The sequence below is a fragment of the Myripristis murdjan genome, chromosome 7, assembly GCF_902150065.1.
Source record: "Myripristis murdjan chromosome 7, fMyrMur1.1, whole genome shotgun sequence".
NCBI lineage: Eukaryota > Metazoa > Chordata > Actinopteri > Holocentriformes > Holocentridae > Myripristis > Myripristis murdjan.
The window spans coordinates 28,362,102-28,386,072 of NC_043986.1; the positions used below are offsets into that span (position 1 = coordinate 28,362,102).

Here is a 23,971-nt window from a genome sequence, read left to right on the forward strand (position 1 = left end):
AAACCAGAGAACACATCTGAGAAACTCTAATCAGAGAATTTGGAAATCATTTTTCTTGAAAATGACTCAAACAATTAATCTATGATCAAAATAACTGGCCATTTAATAGTTCACAGCTAATCAATTAGTCGAGTCCAGACAGAGACATCGCAGCAGTCCGACTCTTAACTGTCACTGAGTTTTGACCAGGATGCAAAGCCAACATCAAGCTGCTTTGTTGTCTCTTCTAGCTTATAGTGTACTTTAGCTGCTTGCTGACTCCAAACCAGCAAACCATTATACATCTCTTGCAAAAGCAAACGATTCTTGCAGAACTCTTCAAAGTCCTGTAAAAACTGTTTTTGTGTCAGTACACACCCACCATCACTTGAATAAGCACAAGAAGCACCAACTAAACACCGACAATAGAAATGAAAACACTTGTAGCTTTTGTTTGTGCTGTATGCAGGGCAGCAGGGCACACACACAGGTATCCAAATGTGTAAAGTGTGGATGTGTGTTCTGAACATAACACACTATCAATGCAAATAGGGGGAAAAGGTTTTTTTTTCCTCAAAATGTTCCACTGTAAGACTCTGCAAACACAAAAGCATGGAAGAAGAGAATAGAGACATTTGTGATAGAAAAATACAACAGAAAAAATAAAGCTATATCTCGCCCTCTTTGTGGGTCTGGCCATATGTAAGACTTCATCTTACTTCTTCACCTCCTCATCCTCCTTTTCCTCCTCCTCTAGTTCTCACTCCTCCTCCTCTCTATCCAATGTTGGCCTCCATTGTTGTCCAAATGTTTACCTGTAGCTAAAAGTGTTTTCTCACGTGTAAATGTGGAAAGGCATTTGGCAAAACAGTGCAGTGATGTATAGAGCAGTGTTATAGAACATGCATTCAGTTTGACACAGTTGGTAAATGCACTGGCTGACTGCACTGACATCTAAAATATTTAACACTTTACAATCCCCTGCATCAGTTGTTACAGTTTTTTACGGTTGTTTACACACTAAAATGAAAATGTTCACACAATTAACAAATCTTTACACACAAGAAGCAAAACACCTGTGCAGAGTTGCACAACAATAAGCATAGACTCAGCTTCACACTTTTTGCAAAACATTACACACAGTGATTTGCAAAATTCTACACACATTTTCACACCTTAGACACAGATAAGGATTGTAAGGCTATTTCCTTCTCATTACAAAGCCCTGGCTTGCCAGTGACCACACTAATAAACAAACTGGATAAGCACATCGACCTGATGTGGAAACACACGTGCTAAATTGAAAATACAGCACTCAGGAAGGTATAAAAGCCACCAGGTGAGTTCACCTGTCTTCAACAAAAATGGAAGGAGTTAGAAGAAAAGTGAGAGTGAGAGGAGGAGCTCAAAGAGGAGAAGAAGGAGGTAGAGGAAGAGGTAGAGAGGGACCTGAAGAAGTGATAGCACCCGAACAAAGAAGAATTACTGTCGCTGCTGTATTTCTGCTGAGATTTGGCTGAACTCTCAGTCCAGCTTCCCTCAGCGTCCTATTTGTCTACAGATAAGAAAACTACTATTTTGTTCTGATTTTCCTTGTTGATTGACATGTTACTATAACTGAGTATATGGTAAGAAATAAATATTTTCAGTCTGCAGTATCAGTGTTGTGCAGTGCTTAGTACGTTTATAGTACTTGTGTACTTTCTCTGTATACCTCAAAGTAATCATGAAGAATGTATTGAGTGTCAATATATTTTTGTCATCTAAATTATCCCATAACCATGCTCTCAAACAATATTTCTGAATAAAGGGTTTTCAAATGTGTTTTGAATTTATTACGGTAGTATGTAATAGTTGGAAACAATGTACGATCATTGAAAAACTGTTAGTGACGTGAGAACAAAATAAGATTTTTATCAATTTGTTTATGGTTTTGGCTGATATATTTCATTTTGCAAACAAACTGGGGTGTTCTGCAAATTGGGTGTGGTGCTTGGTTAATTGTGTGAGGTGTTTAGAAAAAAGGAGCCCTGTTTTCAAAATTGTGTGTAAACAATTGAAAAAAAAAAAACTGTAAAAGGTCCTTTTCTGACCTTAAGGAAAGCAGTGTCAATTATATTCCAAGAAAAGTTCAGGGAATATGATTTTCTCCACAACTTTAAACAAAAAGCAGTTTCAAAACAGCTCCACATTTATTTCAAATTGCAGCATCATAATTAGAAGGCTTTGAACCATGGCATGTTTTCAAACTGGGTGGGAAAATTCTATAAACCAGAGAGCCATGGCTGGCAGTGTGTGAGCAGCCTGGCTGGAACAATATCAAGAGGACAGGTGGAAGAATTCATGTAAGAGATCGCCTTCTCCAGGAGTTCAAGTGAGACAGGCTCAAAGCATTAACTGGGGTGATAGATAGGTCCAGGACAGAGGGTTAAATATTCAACCTTATATCCTCCACCTGTCTCTTGAAAAAAAAAAAAAAAAAAAAAAAAAAAAAAAAAAACTACCGGCCCCTCACATTGTACAGGGAGGCCTCTACAGGAGGACTGGGGCAGCAGGCAGCCACACAATAACACTCAGAAGAACCCTAGAATTGTGCATGTAGTGTGTACGCTGATGTATTGTGCATATTGTGTGCACGTAGTGTCTACATGATATATATGTTGTGTATGCAGTGTGTATGATAAGTGCCTGCAGTGTGTGCATAGTGTACGTGTGTGTGTATACATAGTGTGTACAGTGTGTTCATAGAGTGCATGCAATGTATGCATAATGCGTGTAGTGTCTATGTAGTGTGCATTCTGTGTTCAGTGTGCATGCAGTGTGCAGTGCGTATGTCGTGTGTATGCAATGTGTACATACAGTGTGTGTGTAGTGTGTATGTAGCGTGTATGTTTTGTGTGCATCGTGTGTTGTGTTATGTGTTTTAGTGTGCATGCAATAAGTGCCTAGTATCTGTGTAGTGTGTTTACTGTGTGTATACACTGTGCACATAGTGTATGTGTGGTGTGTGCATGCGTTGTGTTCATAGTGTGTGTGCATAGTGTGTATGCAGTGTGTGTGTGGAGTGTGTGTGGTGTGTGCAGTGTGTGTGTGTAGCGTTCCAGAGTGGCTGTCAGGTTGCAGGAGGAAGCTCTAACCCAGCCTGGTAATGCAGAGCAGATGCTGACATGTTGAGGTTAAAAACAGCACTGCTGTCAAATGTGAGTGAACCTGACTCAACACTCACCACTGACACATATGTGTGTATGTATATATATAAAATACCTGTTAGCTGACTTCAAATGCAAACGCTGCACCCCCAAGAGGAGCACAGCACCATGTGTGTCTGCACCTTATGTATCCCCCAATGGGATCAAACCCATCAGACAGTGATACCTGTCACTCTCCACATGTTCAGATATGAACTTTTGAACTATGAACTGATGATTTTCTATATTTTTAAGCCACATATTCAACAGTTGGTTTTATGACAGCACTATCTTATGGCGATGTTATGCACATGCATGCGTCTTCGCAATGCCTACATGCACTGGATACTGTCTGAATTGCAGCACTGAGGTTTATTACACATTTTAAAGCCCCTATACTCACTGCTACTCCCTTTATGCTCATGTTGGATGCTCTGCCTTCTCCATCTGGAAAACTTAAGCACTGGCATATTTTTACTAACAAGGCAGTTCTTGGTTTGCTTCCATCTTACCTATGGATCCTTCAGTTACTGTCTTTGCTCCGAGGTCCTATCCCTGCTATCTGTCCCTAAAGCCCGTACTGAACTGAGAAAAGGGGCGTCTAAGTATGCAGCCCCCTCTGCTTGGAATCAGTTGCAAAATGACCTGAATCTGCAGGAGCTGCTCTTTCTTGATACATTTCAAGTAATCCTTAATGATTTGGAGGCAGGCACATCTGGCTGCAGATGCTTTAACTGATTTATAAAGCCTCTCTATGATCCATGATGTTAGTGTCAATGTTGTGATGATGCTGATGAATATTTTAGATTATTTTATGACTTTGTAATTTATTTCCTATTTTTTTGTAACTTGGCATGTGTTCTTGTATGTCTGCAACCCTGTTATCTGTGCTGCTGTCTTCCTCGTATCAAATGCAATCAAAATGTGTCTTGAGAATCAGTTTCAGGTTAAAGGTTTCTTAGAGCCAAAGTCAGTGAGTGTGAATCCAGCTCAGGACCCCTGCTGCATGCCATGCTCTCTCTCTCTCTCTCTCTCTCTCTCTCTCTCTCTCTCTCTCTCTCTCTCTCTCTCTCTCTCTCTCTCTCTCTCTCTCTCTCAATCTCTCTCTTTCTCCACAATATTTACAAACTATGATACACACATAATTGATTACACTCAGACAGGACAAGTTGGAATTTTAAGAAAACAAGATTTGTGCAAAGTATAAGTCTAACCCTAGTTCATGACCATTATTTCACCAGGGACAGTATTACCATCGCACAACACTGGCCTTTCATTTACATCCCTCCCATATCAGTGGACAATTTATTTTAAACAGGCAATCTCATCCAGCAGTTGTAGGATTACATGGAAATAAAACCATCCACAAGAATTTGCAGTATTTATCATATTACAAATTGCAAAATACAGTCTTGCATTCAGGGTTTCAATAAATTGTAACAAGCTTACAACAACACGCTGCAGCTTTACAGTGTCTGGGGCCTGATCATGTGAAGCCTGCTCTGCTCTGAGGGACTTCTCGCTCTCAGTCTGGTGGAAGCTGCAGCTCTGGTTGGACCTGGCATGCCCTCTAGTGCTGAATGTGTACAACTCAACACTGACAAACCCTCAGCATTTGCCTTATTCCAATGGGACCTCCTCTAAGTAAATTCATGCAATTTATTATTTAAGACCTTCTGCCTCCTAAACTAGGCACATGCCTCTCACTTTGGCAGTTCATGTGTTTTACCTACAATATTTGTGAACAAGAACAAACTCTTTGCCAGCATGCAGCCTGTTATATCCAAATATACTGGCTGCCAGTCAAGAATAGTTTCACTAAGACCAAAAGCATTTATTGATGATGCAAGTCATGTCACACTTGCAAAGATAGATAGATAGATAGATAGATAGATAGATAGATAGATAGATAGATAGATAGATAGATAGATGATTTGAATAAACAGAACTGAGCAGAATGACAGAGAAAGCAACAGAGAGCTAAAGAGAGACAGAAATGATTTTGTGTGACACGCCTGTAGGCCATTTCAAACCAAACTAAACTAACCAGTTGTCACGTCTGTTGGTGTGCGATTCTTTGAGAGGAAGGCGGCACACCAGATTGATTCTACATAGTGGCTTGCTTTTGATTTTGCTATATTTTGCTAAAAATGCCACGGAGCTGTTATTTCAAGGCCGTCCTCGAAGGAACTGGCAGATGCCTCAGTCTTCCATATCCCAAGCGAGGCCTCACTTGGGATATGGAAGACTGTAAGGCCGAGCAAGCCCAGTCAGAGCTCCAACAAAATGATCTCAGCTTTATCTCAGCCACACGATCTCTGTTGAAACACTTTGTTGTGTAGTTGCTGGCCTTTCGATGTTTTCTCTTCATATATTTATACATCATAGCCAACACAAGTCACTCTCCTGCCTTAAAAACATTTCCAAGAAAGAAAGAAAGAAAGACAGTTCATCAGAAATAATTCAGCCTGTGTTGTAGAGCTAAATGACACAAAGACATGTGATATAACCCTTTTTATTATTAACACCGGTGTAACACTGATCTCTAATTAAGCTACTCTTGACACATAGTATTTTCGTAAAAATATTCAAAATTTAGAGTGAGGACAAATCTTACAGTCTCCAGGGTTTGTTTGTTTGTTTGTTTGTTTGTTTGTTTGTTTGTTTGTTTGTTTGTTTGATGGAGTGGCGTCAGAGGCTTTTTTGTGGTTTAGAGCAAATGATTTTGGGAAAAACCAGAGAGGGTTTTCCAATCACATTTCAGTTACTAAAGTTAGCCTCTCTGTCACTTGTTGTGGACATGTTGATTTTTTTTTTATGGCAATTATAGTGTATCTTTAGTAGGCTGTCTTTTAGATAAGCATTGAAAAGTTTTCCAAAATTAGGCTTTTTTCTGTTTTTATTCTACATTCCTATAATGGGCTAAAGCATGTTGATTTCATTATACAACCTTTTAATTTCATTATACAACCTGTTGTATAATGACCAATAAACCTCCTTGTATCCTTGTATGTATTATTTTAATGTTCAAGCTTGGAAAAAAAGCAGTTGTGAGCAAATGCATCACACTGCAATAGAGTACCTTTTAAAAGGGTCCTAGCATGTAACACTGTGTGTGTTAGTAAGCTGTGAACAGGGATCAAAACGCAGTACACCCAGTGACTCTTCAGTAGGAGGCCCTTCTGGCAAATCCATCTAATTTTACCATAATAACAGAGCTGGTGGGATCATTGGCACTGCAGGACAGTGGGCCTAAAATCATTTTTTAGCAGTTTCAGATGGGCATAAAGTATGCAAATGTTTTGTAAAATTGCTAGAAATTGGTTTGGAGTGGCCAGACAGTGTCTAGGGGAGGAACCACAGACTCTAAGGTTTAGACTTTTTGAGCTCTCTGGAATTCTGGTCTGGCTATGATACCCTGGTGTGTGTACGCTATATTGTGTGTAGGGTGTACTTTTATATACTGTGGGCAGTATGTGTTGTTTTTGTAGTGCGCATGTGGTGTGTTATTGTGTGCATTTATGCATGTTTTGTATGTAGTGTATGTTTTTTTATTGTGTAGGCTATGCACTGTCTAGGCCTATATTTAGTGTGTATGCAGCCTAGAGTGTATTTGGTGTGCTAGTGTGTATGTATTTTATCCCTTCGCTCCTATTGGCTGGCGAAACTTGCTCGCGCTCTCTCCTCATGAATAAGAGAAAGCTCCACGAACCTATCGGCGCGCGCGACCCGGCCCCCTTTCTCGCGCTCGGCTGGTCCAGAGTTGTCCAGGAGCCCGTGAACTGGCCCAGACTCCAGCCTTCAGACCAGTTTAATGACCTCCAGCCTGTAGACAGACCAGTTAAATAAGCTGAACCAAGTAGGCAGTCCAGTTAAATAGGCCTATCCTGAACTCAGTGTAAGGGACCCCCTCTCCTCTCCGCACACACAGCACTGCTCCACCTTGTTGCCGCCTGCACTGCTAGCTTCACTGTTTTCACCGTTTTGGGGGGCTTTCATGTTGACGCTTACTTTTTCCTTTTTCTTTCTCCGTCATACATTGGACCGCCCACACATTTTCCATCTTTAAAACAAGTCTGGACCTGGTTTGGAAGGCTTGAAACTTGTCCGTGTTGTGTTGTTTTTTTAACGGTGCAAATGTCGTCTTTGCCAGGAACGGTACCGCGGATGATGCGCCCGGCGCCCGGACAGAACTATCCCCGCACCGGCTTCCCTCTGGAAGGTAGGCTCCACTCTGACCGGCCGCTGTCTCGCTTCACACCGGAGAACTTCAAAACAGCCTCGACATATCACACGTAGTCTTCAAAATATATAGATATTTCTTTTTAGTAAAGCCTGCAAACTTTAGGCCTATAATGTTACAAATTAAAATAAACGACAAGGCCAAATTGTTAACTCCAAAACAGCGTACATAGCCACTAAAGGACGCCTTTTTCTGCGAGAAAAAAAGAGGCAAATTTAAACACAATCTCCGGGCTTTTTTACACAGCATATTTGCATTTATTAATCATCCAAGTGAGCGTTTCAGCAGCAAACCTCGTGCTCAAGTGGCCCCACTAAATCCCCAAGAACACCAAGCAACAGTTTTAGCCTCGATGTGGGATTTCCTCAAGTGTCCTGCAGCTGGAAATTAAAATAAAATACACAGCAAAACGAAGAATCAAAGGATTACATCAATATTTGGACAGCATGACGGTGAATAATGAGACCGGACGAGACCAGGCTCTTCACCGCCTCTCCAGTGTCGGATGGGACAGTCGAGTGCTGTCTGCTTTAATGACAGTCTGCTGCTGCTCATTTTCTGCACAATGTATTTTAATAATTCACCAGGCTCTATCTACTTCACATAATCTGTAAATAGAGTGGATATTTGAGCCTCTCAGTGATGCTGCTGAACAATTAAACTTGAATCTTTTGTAGACTCTATTTTAAAAAAGTGGGGTAAAACTGGATGTTGCGTAATTGTCTATAGCCTATATACATTTAAATTTAAAACAGATTTTTTTCCCCCAGATGCTTATTTATTCCCAGTGGCCTGATGTGCATTGTTCTGGGTCAGTGTGGTGTGGTTCAGTCAGCAGTCCTTGTGTCCTCCACAGTGTCCACTCCTCTGGGCCAGGGTCGGGTCAATCAGCTTGGCGGTGTCTTCATCAATGGCCGGCCCCTGCCCAACCACATCCGACACAAGATAGTGGAGATGGCCCACCACGGAATCCGGCCCTGCGTCATCTCCAGACAGCTACGGGTGTCCCACGGCTGCGTGTCCAAAATCCTCTGCCGCTACCAGGAGACTGGATCCATCCGGCCCGGAGCCATAGGAGGCAGCAAACCCAGGGTGAGCACCAGGAAATTATTATTATTATTATTATTATTATTATTATTATTATTATTATTTACAATAACAGGCTAATAAAAATAATTATAGAGAAATTGTAAATGCATAGTAATACTACTACTACTACAGCTACTACTATTACTACTACTACTACTACTAATAATAATAGTATAGTAATAATTATAATATAATAATAGCCTAATTATAATAATAGTTTTGTCTATTTATTAATTACGTCCCATACAAATCAGGCCTAATACCTTTACATTTTTTTTCCACCATAAAAATTACTTTAGGTTATTTCCTATCAGTTCAGCGGTTCAAACAGACTAATCAACACTTTCTTACAAAAACTGCCTGGCCTGCATGTTTTAGAAGAGTTCACAGCCCTTCGTTAATTTCGTTGTTTTTGTGTGCTTGTTCCACTTGTGTCCTCTCCTCCTCCACCTCCTTCTGCTCCTCCTTGCCTCTCTGGTCGTTTCTCCCCTACAGCAGGTAGCAACGCCGGACGTGGAGAAGCGAATAGAGGAGTACAAGCGGGACAACCCCGGCATGTTCAGCTGGGAGATCCGGGACAAGCTGCTGAAGGACGGGGTGTGTGACAGAAGCACAGTCCCTTCAGGTGAGGCCTCCTCTGGTAAGCCGACTTTCTTCATCCTCAATTTTTCAACTGTTTCTCCCATTTTAACATGACTGGGACAATTAGAAGCGGGAAAAATGCAGTTAAATCTGCAAAATGGTGGTTGCCATCGAAATAAGGCAAACGAAGGATTTATTTGGAAGGTATTAGCCTATTATCATTGTTATTATAATTATCATAATTATTATTGTTATTGTTACGTTATCAGTAAACCTAATAGTGGCAGTGGTTGTTGCAGAGTAACAGGGCGATTATTATTATTATTATTATTATTATTATTATTATTATTATTATTATTCCTTCGTGAAACCTGGCCTTGTATTTGCAGTGAGTTCAATCAGCCGTGTTCTGCGAGCTCGCTTTGGGAAAAAGGACGACGAGGACGACTGTGATAAAAAAGACGAAGACGGAGAGAAGAAAACCAAGCACAGCATTGACGGCATCCTCGGTGACAAAGGTAGGCCGGAGGATAAACCTGACGCTGGATCGGCTATAGAGGACTGGTTTGCGCCAGCTGCAGCGGGAGCGGGACAGGAGGCTGCTGTGCCCTGTCCTGGTTGGAATATAGATGATGAATTACAAATGGGCCTAACTGGCGTTTTGTCGCTTGTGTTTTTTTTTTTTTTTTTTTTTTTTACCCCCATCTCCCCTCTCATTTAAGCTGTTTGCCCACAAGAGACAGGAGCTGCTTAATTATTTATGATGAGCTTTGATGGATAGCGTTTGAGTGTATCAGGCTCCTGTGGCGCTGCTTAAACGGTCCCTTGAAACTGATGCTGACAGATGACCGATGTGACAGTCAATATCAATTACGCCCAGTCTGAAACCCGGCTCTGATGTGAGGGACACTTCACACGGCTGCTGGTATAGCCATAGGTGGGCTGCGAGGTTGGGATTCGGGGGCTCTCTGATTAGAATGCGACCATAAATCTATATTTCCCCTCCTTGCGCTTTAATTAATTCAAATTCATTACCGATGCGACTCAGGCCCTCCACAAAAGCCTTGGATGTGTAATAGCCTTCCGTAGAGGCTAGAGTCCACCACATCAAATTTGAAATAAAAAATTCTCTATCTTTACACTTGAACATGACCCTTTTTCTGTCTCAACGTGATGAATAACAGCCCCTTCCCATTTTTAAAATTAGAGTTATTTAAATCTTGAATAAAAGGCCATGAGGAGAGGAATCTATTGTAGTCTGTAGATGATTTTTGTAATATTGTGCTCCGTTGGATTAGATGAAGAATGGTTGATGCTGATGCAAAAAACCAAAAAACAAAAACAAAAACAAAAAACAAAAAACAAAAAAACAATGTGTCGTCCTCGTTTTAGGCTATTTGGTTGTTAACCACTGAGGTGAAATGCTGTGGGTTTATTCTAAGTAGATGAAGCGATATAAAAAGTAGCCTGGATAGTAGCCTATTTTGTATATTCTGCATGGGCCTTTTTTATTTTCTCGTTTGAGGCCTGCTGTGATCGTTAAGACTTTGGACGTGACAGTGGCTCCCAGTGCCTCCTGACCACTGGCTCCACTGGTTAGACTGGTGACATGGATTTCTGCCCACGTTTTGACGTTTTGAAAGCGGGCTATCAGCTGTCCCTCCTTTTTTTTAATTCTTAAAAAGATCAGTGCGCGCGCTTGTTTCATTCTATCATCCGGCCTGGCATTTAATAATGTTAAGACTTATTACAGCTCGTAATGAAACCGGTGTCTGTTGAATGGGCGTCTGTGTTGGAGAGGGGTGTAATAGCTCGCAGGCATGGTAAGAAATGTATTTATCCCCTATCAGCCCTCACTCTCAGAGTTTCAAGCACATACGTTGTGTTGAAGGGGTTTAAAGCAGATTAAATTGAGCCTTTTATTTCTTTTCACTTTCATCTCTAAACGGCTCACTTCGTGGCTGGAGCCCGCGGCGCAAATTCATGAGATTTTAGGTTTCCTTCTTCGTTGTTTAGATTGTATTTTTCTTAATATTTTTTTTTTTGCATTTGTTTTATAGGACGCTGCTGTTGGTTGCTTTTTATCTCTCCCTCGCTCTCTCTCTTTTGGTGCACAGTGCAGGCAGATCATGTTGCCAGAGTGTCGTAGTAAATTTTTTAAGCATCAAATTAAATAGACAGGACTATGGCTGGAGATGTAGCTGCATGTGATGCCTCAGCCTTTCCACTGCAAGAGAGGCTTGAGAGCAATAGGACGAGCTGCTGTGCCTGGGCCAGACACATGCTTTAGCCTGATTTACTGTGATTTAAACTGGACACTGATGTAGGAATGCATGCTATCAGATGTTCAACCGCAAGTGGTTACTACAAAGTTTTTTTTAAATGCATGTGCTACGCCGTCTTTTATTTTTTATTTTTAGTATAATTATTTTATTTCGAGGCCTTGTATGTAAGATGCTAAGCAGGCTTAGAGCTGCCGTATTTCAGACGCTGTGACCTCATTTTGAATTAAACAAGCAACATAGGGAAAAGAGGAGGCTGGCTGAGAGAAATTCTGTGTCACCTGATTAAATCAATAGAGAGCCGTGCTGTGTGATGGAAAGCAATGGCACTTGAACAAATGGAGAGGTCATTTCACTCTACATTTTCGTGTCTGCAGGTGTAATCGATATAGGCCAAGTAGAACTGGTGTCAGCAATTAGCCCAACCACTGTCAAGTCCTTGTCTGACTGCATGGCTTTCTGTCAAATGAAAGTGAAAACAGCAGCAACCTAAAAAAAAGGCAGCCTCTGTACCCGCATTTTCATGGCAGTATTTCTTCGATGTGCTGTTTCCTGAAGATACTCATAACCTACTGTAGACAAGAAAGCCCCAAAAAATATACTGGCTATTTTGGAGTCCAAAATAAGCCCGCTTGAAAGAAAAAGGTCGACGGCGCGGATGGAAAGAGCACTTCAAACAAATCCAGGCGGAGTGACGAGAAGCAGCTTTAGTGAGAGTATGGGAAGTTATTAGCTATTAATAACATTTTTCCCCGGGCATCCACAGTTAGTCTACTCCATCTGCACTTTCTCCCAGCTATTTTGCCGGGTTGAAATTGAGGGAGACCCAAATGTTGGCTGGAGATAACACAATCATCACAGCCTCGGTCCTGGGCTGTGCATCAGTGTATTAAACTCGGATTAACCTCCCCTTTCCCCCTCGTTGCCTCACACCAAATTTCAGTGGAACACTTATTTTTTTAAGGGACATATTCACACACACACACACACACACAAAAAAAAAAAAAAAAAAAAGGAGAGAGAGAGTGAGAGAAGAAAAACAAAAACCAAGAGGCTGTGAGCCACTCCTAGCGCAGAGACATAATAAAAATAATACTTATTACAACAATACAATACAACAATAAAAAAAAAAATGACAACAACAACAACAATAATAATAATAATAATAATAATAATAATAATAATAATTTAGTCCAGTAGTGGCAATATATGACTTGGCTTTCCTGTACTTTTTTTTTTTTTTTTTTTTTTTTTTTTTGAAATAGCAAGTGGAACTACAAAAATAAATGTGAAGGTTAGAATTTATAGCATAGAAAACCTTAATCAAGAAAAAGCCACAGTACAAAGGCTTTGAGGACCTGACATCCCCCCACCACCACATAGACCATTGAAAAAAAAAAAGTGTGAATGTATCATCATTTCTTTACAGTAATTCAGTGCAGTCATCAGGCCTCCGTAATGGGTCCAAATTATTTCTGGAACTTGCTTCTCAGATATCAAAACCACTGTTTTAGTCGCTCATTTGGTCACAGGTTGTAGTTAACATGGTGTTTTGGGCTTCATCTTGTACCATATGGCGAAACAACTTGATTTTTATTTACAGTGGCTTTTCAAGAGGCTGAGACTGGAGGAAACCACACGCTGAAACAGAAATGGAAAGGCATCAAACTTAAGCTTAAACATGTCTACATTTTATTTTGTATTTTTATCACTATAGTGTAGAGCAAAGATCACCAGAAATTTATTTAGACACCTAAAAGAAAATCCCATCAGTGAGCATTCACGGACAATATCTCCTAACTATCTAAGCTGATAGACTGGTGATCTATGACTAATAATTTGTCATACAAACCAAATAATAATATCCTGTGAGCTGTTACCTCAAATAATTTATCACACTGACCAAATAGTCCCTGCATAGTAATTGATCACAGTTTGCAGATAATGATGTCTTGTAAGTCATCAGCCAGGAATGCATTTGATATCAGCAGGTTTGGGGTAGTTGTGGTGGTAAATGATATTAGACGCAGGAACTTTGGCATAGCTTTGGCTTTTATGAATGGACTCCTCTGGGGAGTAAGCTGATTGCCAAAGGAAAGTGTCACCCAGCAGGAGGACAATTCCATGGGATTTTACTCCTTTATAAATATACATATAATTCTATGTAAAACTGTAAATATTGGCATACTTCATAGAGTCCAGCAGGGAAGGCAATATTATTTTGTCAGTGGCGTTACCTTGTTCTGTCATTTGAAGTGGTGAGAATAATAAACGGAAGGCTGTTCATCATGCTGAATATTAACACTGAGCTGTATCCAGTAGCTGTGGTGACCTGCTAACCTGAGGCGGACCCTGCCGTTACCAGGAAGGGGATTTCACGTTGTGTGTTTCAGAATATTTTAGAGAAGAGGAGGAAAAAAGTAGGTGAGGAAACGTTGAAGCGGCTAGAGGAAATTGAGAAGCTTAGAGTCTTTGATCCTTGGGTGCTTTCGCTTATCAGAAACATTTGTGGTGACACCGCCACAATGGGAGTTCATCATATTAGCTAGTGCCAGCGCTGCTTTCAAGCCTGCCTGTCTATTAATTAAAGCCCATTTGCCATGTGGGACAGGACCTATCTGGGCCTACATGCCACCAGCAGTACTGCTCCCATCGCTGTTGCAGGGGCTTTTCTCTTTGAAGGGACAATTTCTCTTTCTGGAATACTTTGGGGAAAATTAAAAGGTCTACTGTAGACTACATGGGGACCCCCCACCCCCACCCCCACCTCCTCCTTACAGGGAAACATATAATCCTTCCCTGCTCAATAACTTTAAAGGAGCCGCTCCAGCCCCCTCACCCAACGCCCCCACATCGCAAGGTATAGAATACCACACTGCACTCAGCCTATAATGCTGCCAATTGCCATTGTTTTTCATTATATATCATTTTTTCCCATTTAGGCAAAACGAGGTCTGTTTGGGTCGCCATCTTCTTATGTAAAATGAAAGGGTTGATGATTTTATCAGTTTGTTCAGGCTGCCTGGGACAGCATTATAAGATAAAACTTTGATCCCTGTGGGGAAACTGGGTCACTGTAGCAGCACATAGTAATAGGATAAAGCAAAGAAAAAAAGCATATAAACATAAAATAATATAAATGATAATACATCAAATAGGGGTAATCATACGCAAGTGGCAACTGCAACACTGGAACATGCTAAGTAGAATGTGCAAATTGGTAGTATGGAGGAAAGTATGCATTTTAGCCTTGTTAGGGTGTGCAGAATAACATCATTAAGACAGTCATTGCATAATATGGAAAATACAAATATGACAAAATATCACGAATATTCAGCATGAAATTGTAAAGAAAAAAAAATACAATATGTGCAATGTATAACAGAAACAGAAAAGCAGCCATTTACAGAATATATACATGATGTACAAAATGTGTGTGTGTATGCACAAACCTTGTACATTTAGATACAGTATGTGCATTACTAGCTGTTTGCCTTATCAAAGCTTTGTATGAGAGGATCATTTATAGAGAGAAATGACAACATGTAACTCATGTGATGAGACCGATGAAGGAAATCCAGTCCGACAACAACAAAGGAGGCTCTGCTGACACCGGTAGAAGAGACCTATCTGCCTCCAGGCTTCCACTATGACTTATGTGTGGTTTTAATGCCTCAGCTTTGAAAAAACAAGTCCCAAGAACTCATCATAACCCCAGTATTCACCTGATTTTAGCATCACAAGAAGTAGGATTCAGTTGACAAATATAGGCTATTTTCATAAATTGAATAGTCTAATTCATGTTCTCTTCCATTTAGATTAGGCTGCATTTGACAACCTTAATGTGAATATCACAAATCCAAATAGCATCTATGTTGAAATTTAAATCACAGGGAATGTATCAAAATCTACCAAAAGCAGGGATAATTGTAGTGTTGCTTCTCTTTTTCAAGATCCATCAAGACTTCATCCATTTTTCTGGCCTGACCTACTTGTTGATTTTCTTTTATTCCTCGTCTCCTTTCGGACCACTCCAAGATGTCTTTGAGAAAACAAATATATGTAAAGAGGAGCTACTAAACTGGGAAGGGGGTTTGAATAGGAGAATAGCAGCCCACTTCTTTGCCATGGAGTGTTCAGTAGCCATCCCTTAATCCTCCTTTCATTTTGCCGACAAATGCCAAGAATCTTGTCTGGCGACCCAATGGGAGGCTGATCAGCCAACAAAAGAGAAGCAGTTCACAAAGACCAAATGGGCAAAACGGGGTTGAGGGCAGTCAGAAGCCTCGGGCATCCCATTAACACCCGTTTGCAAACGATACACACAGGACAATGGGAGACATTGAAATCACAACACACAGCACAAACAATATGGCAAACACAAATTAATAAAATGTCAACACTTTTGTTGGTGTTTAATTGAGCCCTTGGCGAGCCTTTTGGAGAACCCCCAGAGTTAGAAACCTCATGCGTCACAACTATTGTCCTAGAGCTACATTATTGCATGAACTTGATATTGAATTTGTATCACTATCTGTGATTCTTGGACAGAAATTGATCGTAGACAGGGCTAATGGTGTCTGCACTGGGTTAACTTGATATTTTGTGCATGGCTGGTTTATTAGTTACCACTGTGTAGGGATTTGGCATGAGCCGCAGGGGCCTGGAGATGTCCGCTTAAATCCAGCTCATTTGGCTCTCCCATGGAATCCATCCCAAGAACCTGCTAGAGAACAAAATGGAAAAACTATCCAGAAACCTTTCATCCTCCACCTAGACTCAACAAAGAGAAAAGGCACTCATAGCAAGCTGCAGGATCGAACACATGAAACTCAAGAGCCTGTATCAGTTTGAAAGAAACAGCGTTACCAAATTCATCTCAAAATGTATTCTATCCACAAAACGTGCTGCTTTGCAACAAAACGTCCTATGATTTTTAGTGTGTCAGACTATAACTGATTTTATTTTTATGCCAGCGGTAAATGCAACTGTCACTTAAAAATAGATAAGATCATCTGCATATGTTTGACATCTACAATAGGCAACACTGATTTGCATAGCCTTGCTGTTACTCGTATTGCATAGGAATATATAATATAGTCTTTGATCCGTGGAGGATGAAATTCAGAAGAAAAAAAAAATACTGTGACTCCACTGTGGCTGCTTTTCATAGGCTGTGCAATAATGTAAATAAGTGAAACAAGTAAATAAAACACCGCTTCAGAATATGAACAACTTGAATGACAGCACCTCAGCCTCTTTGAGAAACAGTTGCTTAAAAACAGACACACATAAAGTACAATAAATAGTGGCTTTCAGCAGAGCAAGCATGCCAGGCCTCTATGGGAAAAATTGCAGTAGGGTATTGTAATTTTTCACATTTTATCTCAAACCAGCTATGTCTTGAGCTGTTTTGTTTTTCTTTTTTTTCTTCTTTTCTTTTTGGTCACTTTTCAAGAAAAGAGAATTAGCCAAAAATGACCGAAGAGATACCCGCATAATCAAATTGAAGTGTGCATAACTGATTACCTTTTTAATGTGAAGATCTTGGGTTTGGGGGAATGGAAGAAGGAATTATTTTAGCGAGTAAGGGAATGCATGTCTAAAATCCTGTTTGAAATTCCCAGACAAAGGTCTCTCTTCTTGCATCTATTAGATGGCTTATTCATGGTTTTCTCTATCAATCCATGGAGTAAATCACATTCACCAAATGCAACCATCCAATGTAATTGGCTAGGAAATGACCTTAAATATACAGAGATTACCGGGGCCATAAAGGCTTCGCAATTTTTTTGGAGAGTTAACATTCACGCTACTGAAAGGTATGAAAGTGGATTAATGGCCATTTCTAAGTCACTGCATTAAATAATTTGAGCCACATATTTAACATGCTATCAGGCAATAATGTGAATTGTGTATAGTTCACAAGCTGGAGAGCCACCCCCTCATGCTCATGTAAATGCAATAGGGACACTCTGTACTGTACTGTACTGTAGTCTGTACTCTGTACTCTGTCATGCAGAGACAACAGCAAATGTTTGAAAATATATATTTTTAACACATTCAGTAACAAATTGTTAGCTTGGAATTGTAAGTTTCTATCTTTACCTCATAATTACAAGCTCCTAAATTGATAAAATGGTGATCAAATGAAAGCAGAGAACAGCGGACAGCTTTAATTAGATGGTAGCTTTATGTTCAGATTGAATATTGAATACTGAATATTGAATATTGAAGTGGAAATGTAAAACCAAGACTTGATCAGGCATTATATCTGGTTTTCTGACTTCCAGCCAATGAAAAAAAAATCTGTTTTTTCTCATTTAAATTCAGCTGGGCATTTTGCTCAGTGTATCCCTGGCACAGATTGGAACACGTGTTTATCTGAATAACCACAGCTAACCAAAGGTGTGAGGTTTCAGCAGCAGGGAAGGAAAATATCAGTCACCTCTTTACATTTCCACACACATTTTGTACATTCTAATGTTAAATGAGTCATGCATGCCACAAGTCATTCTGACCTAAATGTCATCCACAGCTAAAAATCATAAAAAGCAGGTTGCAGCATTGTCCTAAATGAAATGAAAACATGGGTTAAAGTACATGCATTTAGTGACGTGTCTAGTCTAAAATATTTTTTGAGAAAAGTGAGACACACTACAGTGTATATTGATCAAAATTAATAATCTGAAATGGAGGAACCATTTAAAAATACTATGCTGATTATGAATTATTTCTTTTATACTGATTCAAATATCATCAAAATGAGGACATTATTTAATTTATGAAAACTAATAAAAGTGCAGAGGCCAGAAATAGCTGGAGTCTCTTGTAGGTGTAACAAGTCAACAGTGATTATTGTTTATATTACCAAAAGCATAAAAAAATAGATAAAAATGTGATACTTGTGGAAATCAGTGTTAGAGCTTAAAGTTTCTCGGTTTTGGTTGAAGCAATTCTTTACAAATGGCAGCCTTAAAGTCAACTATTTGTGACTTTTGTCATTTAGCATTATTTTGTATTTTTAGCCCTGTACAGGCATTTGTGGGAGATGAGGGTGCGGACAGAAACAACCTTTATGCTTTTCATCTGGGTGCACTGATAGACAAGCAGTCGCTAACAAGGAAAAAAGGATAAAAAAAAAAAAACTGTGAAAGGACCAGAGAGGCCCGTCTGTTATTTTGTGTCTGCATTTGCTATTCAAGGAGTTGATGAACTCCTCCAAAAGTTTATTAAGGGGAAGGAAACAATATGAACCAAAAGCTTCAGGCAACCAGGCTGACAGTTTATAAAGAGGCGGCCATTGTGGCCCAGAGGCAGATGCATGAATACCTCTGAATAGACTCCCTCAAAGTGACACGATTGAGCTAGACAACGGCAAAATGCTAAAAAGGAAGGTTTCTCCTCTGCGCTACCAAGCCGATCAGTATTTCTAATTCTTCTGCCCTGCATTAATGTACATCTGCAGTGGGAGGGGTGGAGCTGGGAGGGGTTGCTGTGGTCCAGTCAATGCAGTGGGTTTTACTGGTGTTTTGGTGTGTAAGTAAAAGCCTGGTGTTCCCTACGCCCACTCCAGGCAGCAGGTGTCATGGCACTAGGAGGGAAAAATGCTAATGGATATGGATAAGAGAGGGCGAGAGACATTTACTTTTGCAGCTCTCACTCTTGTCACGGTTGCATCAGTTGAATGTGTGACCAGTATCATTTTGTATGCTGGTACACCTTTGGTTCTGGGGATCATTTTATGTGTAATGCCAGGACTCCGTTTATAACTATTATTAACAGCATCAATAAATGCAAAAAAATAAAGTTGACATTATCACAGGGACAGGCGGTGAGAAAGTTGAGTGAAGTTGAGACAGACATAATGCTGTGCCTTCTGAGCAAAGTTAAATTTCACGCAGCTGAAATTTCTTACACATTGTAAGACCCCAAAATATCTCCATAAAGTTGTGTTCACATTGAAATTATGGAAATACTGCTATTTTTTGTCTGTTGTTTCTCTAGAAGTCACAGTAGATTAAAACAAAATATCTGCAAAGAATACATTTTCCTGCCTTAATTAATTGATATAAATTTTCATAAAAATATGTCAACCTACCTACCGTCAGTGCTATATGATGTTAGGTGTTGTGTGTTAATTTACAACTTGCTGATTCACTTAATCAGTGCGTTGAGTTTGTAATTAATCATGAAGTGCAATAGAGTTAAAATTACACACAGAGCATCATGAGGCGTTCAGAGGTATCCTTTCAAAAAGTTACTGCCAAGTAAGTTTATTCACTAACAGCATTTTTTACCTGCGTCTTGCACTTGGTGAGTGTTAATTTTGCGCCTGTGATAAGATATATTTCTCTCCCATAAGTTCTTCATTCCAGCTCTACAAGTTGGAGGTTTAAAATCTTGGTTTGAACCTGGATCGATCCTATTCCTGCCCACATATTATGAAACTCAGGAGTGATTAGAAGCCATCTCCCAGGTCTGCACTGACTGGCTGCAATAATGTGCATCATGCAGATGATGACTTGTGGCTGAACACAGCCTGTTCCCAGGGGGAGTGACCCGGCAACATCCTGTATTTGCAAGGCAACAGGCGTCACCATTAAGCAGCACAATCAGACACCATGTGCTGGTTGTGTTGCTGCGGGCCCCTGGGTGCCCACCTACAGACAAGCTGCGCTCCTGCGGTGCAAAGGGTGACAAAACGCAGGGTGCTGGGTGGGGGATGGGCATAGATCTAAGGGGAAGCAGATTAAGGCAGGAATTACATACAGATTGCTATTAGAAAACATGCGGCAGTGAGGCACAGAAATAGACGCAAAGGAGTTTTTTGCATGTTTAATGTCCAAAAACCACGTTTCATGGCATGTTGCTCAACCAGCACAGGCATCCTTCCCCCTGCTGCCCAACTCTTAGTCAGCAAAGATGCAGAAGGTGCTGAGCTACTTACTGATTTCACTAGTTTACTTTTTTTTTTTTTTTTTTGACAGAAAACATAATTCCTGTTGACACAATGAGATGACAATATTTCAGTAATATTGTCTTGAGTGATGTCTGGTGTAGACACTTAATACTTAATGTTTTGGGATGTGGGAAATTTGCACAGTTTCTACCTTGACCAGAAAAATGCTTTTGGAAAATGCCCGGTAGGCAGATATATAAAAATGATTATAGTTGCTAGAAACTTTTGAAGAAATGCTGTCAGAGAAAAAAGATTTATTTTCTATCAACACCTCCTCATTTTAAAAATACATGGAGGGTTTTGAATGGGGTTCATGGGCTGCAGGATCATGAGAGTTAATCAGCACATGGAATACAATGGACTCAATTATGGCTAGACCAATACATGAGACTGACAATTATTAAAATTCAGATATAATCCAGTCAGAACTGTCCACCAATATGGTGGATGAAAATATTAAATCTTAAAACTGAGTAACACTTTTAGCTATTTATCTTTGCTGTATGTTGTAATAATTAATATAAAACTAGACTGCTCTCAGTGTTTGTGAAAAGAGGCGGGCTGACACCTGAGCAATAAAGCTGTTTATCAGACAGGATTGTCAAATAAACTGCTTTTATTGGACCATAAACCTGTCTTTTCAAAGCCTGCCTGGTGTTTAAAGAATAGATCACTGACTTTACCAGACAGTCATGACGGGTCAAAACTACACATACATCAGTGGACGAAAGCAGCAATTTTGCCTTGAGGCTGTTTATTGCTTGAGATGCTTTTTTTGTGTTGGTTTAAGTGATTGTTTGAGTAGCAGACAGCACAAAATGGCTGACACCGACTTTTATCTGTGAAGTTTAATGCAGTTGGATCCACAGGTCTGGTTTATCTTGACCTGAGGGTTACGACCGGCTGATGCTGTGTCTCTGCCCTTGAAAACCATCTTCCCTTAACTTCACCTCATCACTTTTTTGCCTAAAGGGTCAAAGAGGCAAAGATTGACTCCTTCTGTAGCTAAAAGATCGTTTCCTCTGTAAAATGTAAAAAAAAAAAAAAAAAGGTTATTTTTCTGATTTCCTCTGTCATTTATTCTAAGGTCACTGGATTAAAAAAACAATCACAAACCAACTGTAAAATCAGTCAAAAAACATTTTTTACACCATAAATTTCTGCTTTGGTCACTAATTCTACACGTGACAGTGCAAATCTTCCATCTTCTGACGAGAAATGTGCTGAAAATGAACAGCCATAATTTTGTGCTAATTCTATTTCACAATAGGGCGTGACATAAAATAATAAGGCACGCAGGCTTTTGTCCAATTTTGCAGGCCTGATTAGTAGTTAACACCACGGGCCAATGGCTTAAAAATCACCATCAGCCCACGCCACTTACGGCCATAAAATCTCCCATTTTCTGCTCTTTAGCCGTTTTTGCCCTGGAATCCTCCCTGCTTTATTTATATGTGTTTTTTTTCCCCACTCACATACACAAAGGCAATAAACATGTTCCCAGAGTGTTGCAAATCAGAAATTTGCTTTTTCTCCCCACCAACTGTGAATGTGATGGCCAGTGTGAGTGCAGCCACTTTGGGCTGGCCAGCTGCAAGAAGGGGACGGCTCAGCTTCAAACAGCAGGGCTTGTCTTACACTTTTCACTACTGGGCTTATTTAAGCATCCACTGGCTCTATCTCCTCAGGCTAACCCCCTCCTCCCCTCCAAACACAATGCATCACCACTGCTCCAATCCATCATGCAGCCCAAAACGCACCGCTCTAAACCAAAAACACACTACAGTCCAACCAAACCTTAGGCGCATTTCTAAAAATCAAACACTCTCGTGTCCAAAAAAAAAAAAAAGAAAAAAAAAAGAAAAGAAAAAAACTGTAGCTGCTAAAATTGTATGAATTCGTTTGATTTGTTATTATATAATTAGTTGCATGCTGCCAGTAACAGTCAAGAACAAAGATGTCTTTTCTCTGAAGTCATAAGTTGACCAGCTGTTCCCCCAGTAGATGTCAGATCTGCATGAAAAGGGACAGCAGAAGAAGCAGGAAGGAATGAGGGGGTTTTTCTAGCCTGGTATTAAGCGCCTGCTCCCCACTGGAGTGACAAGCCACCAGATCAAGTGCTCAGCTATCCCTTCCCTCTCCAATAAACGTATCAGGGTGCATTTCAAAGCACCTTTTAACCATAATCTGTAAAGAGACTCAACAAGCCCAAATCACTTCATTTTGTTTGCAGGGGTAAGAAACTCCACTCCTATGATTGTTAATCTGCTTTTTTCTAAATAAGATTATTCTATTGCTCTTTAAAACTTTTTGCAATTGCTTTTTTTAAGCCTCGAGCTGTCCACTAAGGGCCTTGGTGTGTACAGTATATCTCAAATATGCCTTCTTAATATTATTGTATTTGCTCCCAGCCATAATCTATATCAGTGTTTATATTGACAGTCAGCAATTTTTGTTTATATGGCTATTTTTTTTTTTTTATCAGTAAATAAAGACACTTGCATGCCACTGCCTGAGGAAGAAAGAAGATAAAGACTTTGCATTTAATAACTGTTAGTTTGCTAAGACATAATGCCTTGATAAGGCGAGCATCTTGGTGAGGGCTGGATTGAGTTCAGTGCCAGTTCTATGTAGTATTTACTCAGAGGACACAATTTGTCTGCAAAATGTCCTATAGCAGTTTACAGCTTTTTTGTGTTTTTTTTCTATGACAACAGTGTACTTTGTCCACAGTAAAACAACAACAACAACAACAACAACAAAATATATATATATTTTTTTGTTTTGCTTTCGCTAGTTATGGCTACAGTTTCTGAGCATGATCAGCTCCAGTGTGCAATGTTTCTAAATCTTTTGGCAAACATATTACTCATCACTGCTAAAACTGCTTACTTTGCACACTCCACTTTTGGTGCTTACTATACATTTTTTGTGCTTGTTGTGACTAAATACCATTGTGTTCAAGCTGTTTCAGAACAATGGCTGGAACAATATTGAACTGTCTGAATGGGAGTATATACAGAGGCAGCAGCGTCTAACATAGCGCTAGTCTAGGCTTCAGCTGAGTTTTGCCCATAATGGGCCCGCTTGGACTTGGATTTTAGGCCCTTTGTTGATGGATTGAGTTTGAGTGCCAACTGGCAGATTTTGCCTCACTTTCTTTTGTGCTCTTTCATAATTTTATAACTTAAGCTTTGACCTCAATTAGTCAAGTCTTCAAACCATGAAATCAAGACCCTATATTGTCAGTGTGAAGATAAAGATTTTCAAGTGAAGGGAAAACGTGACATTATAGCAGATATGAACAGAAACATATAGAGCAGATATTACTCCTCCGTCTATTTTGGAAAACATCCACATTTTAATCCAAACATTTCTGTGAAAAAGAAAAAAACCTTTGGCAGTGTAAACGCACCTGAACAGCCAGTTCACTGTAAACAGACGTTTTTTTCTTAATGGAGCTGTCATCATCACCAGTAGCTGTGGTGAGTGGAAAACCACTGTTTTCAGTTCAAATGGAAATTCAGTCAAATTAAATGAGTTAAAATTATATTATCATAGTAGACATTTGTTTAAGAGTTGCACCTTGCATTTTTAATATTAAATATATATGTTTAAAAAATTAATTGCCATAAGAACTGTTTTT

At 39.9% G+C, this 23,971-nt stretch overlaps 1 protein-coding gene across 2 annotated transcripts in view; it reads left to right on the top strand.

The window, feature by feature from the left end:
- Positions 1–7,304: 7,304 nt before the first annotated feature.
- LOC115361815 (paired box protein Pax-7-like) overlaps positions 7,305–23,971 on the top strand; it is a 62,911-nt gene continuing 46,244 nt past the window's right edge. Inside the window, exons 1-4 of one of the 2 annotated variants that reach the window (XM_030055467.1) lie at positions 7,305–7,389; positions 8,267–8,502; positions 8,995–9,139; positions 9,471–9,599. In XM_030055467.1, the coding sequence (XP_029911327.1) occupies positions 7,305–7,389; positions 8,267–8,502; positions 8,995–9,139; positions 9,471–9,599 (595 nt within the window). The remainder of the gene's footprint in view (positions 7,390–8,266; positions 8,503–8,994; positions 9,140–9,470; positions 9,600–23,971) is intronic. The other variant, XM_030055468.1, reaches the window with a different exon arrangement.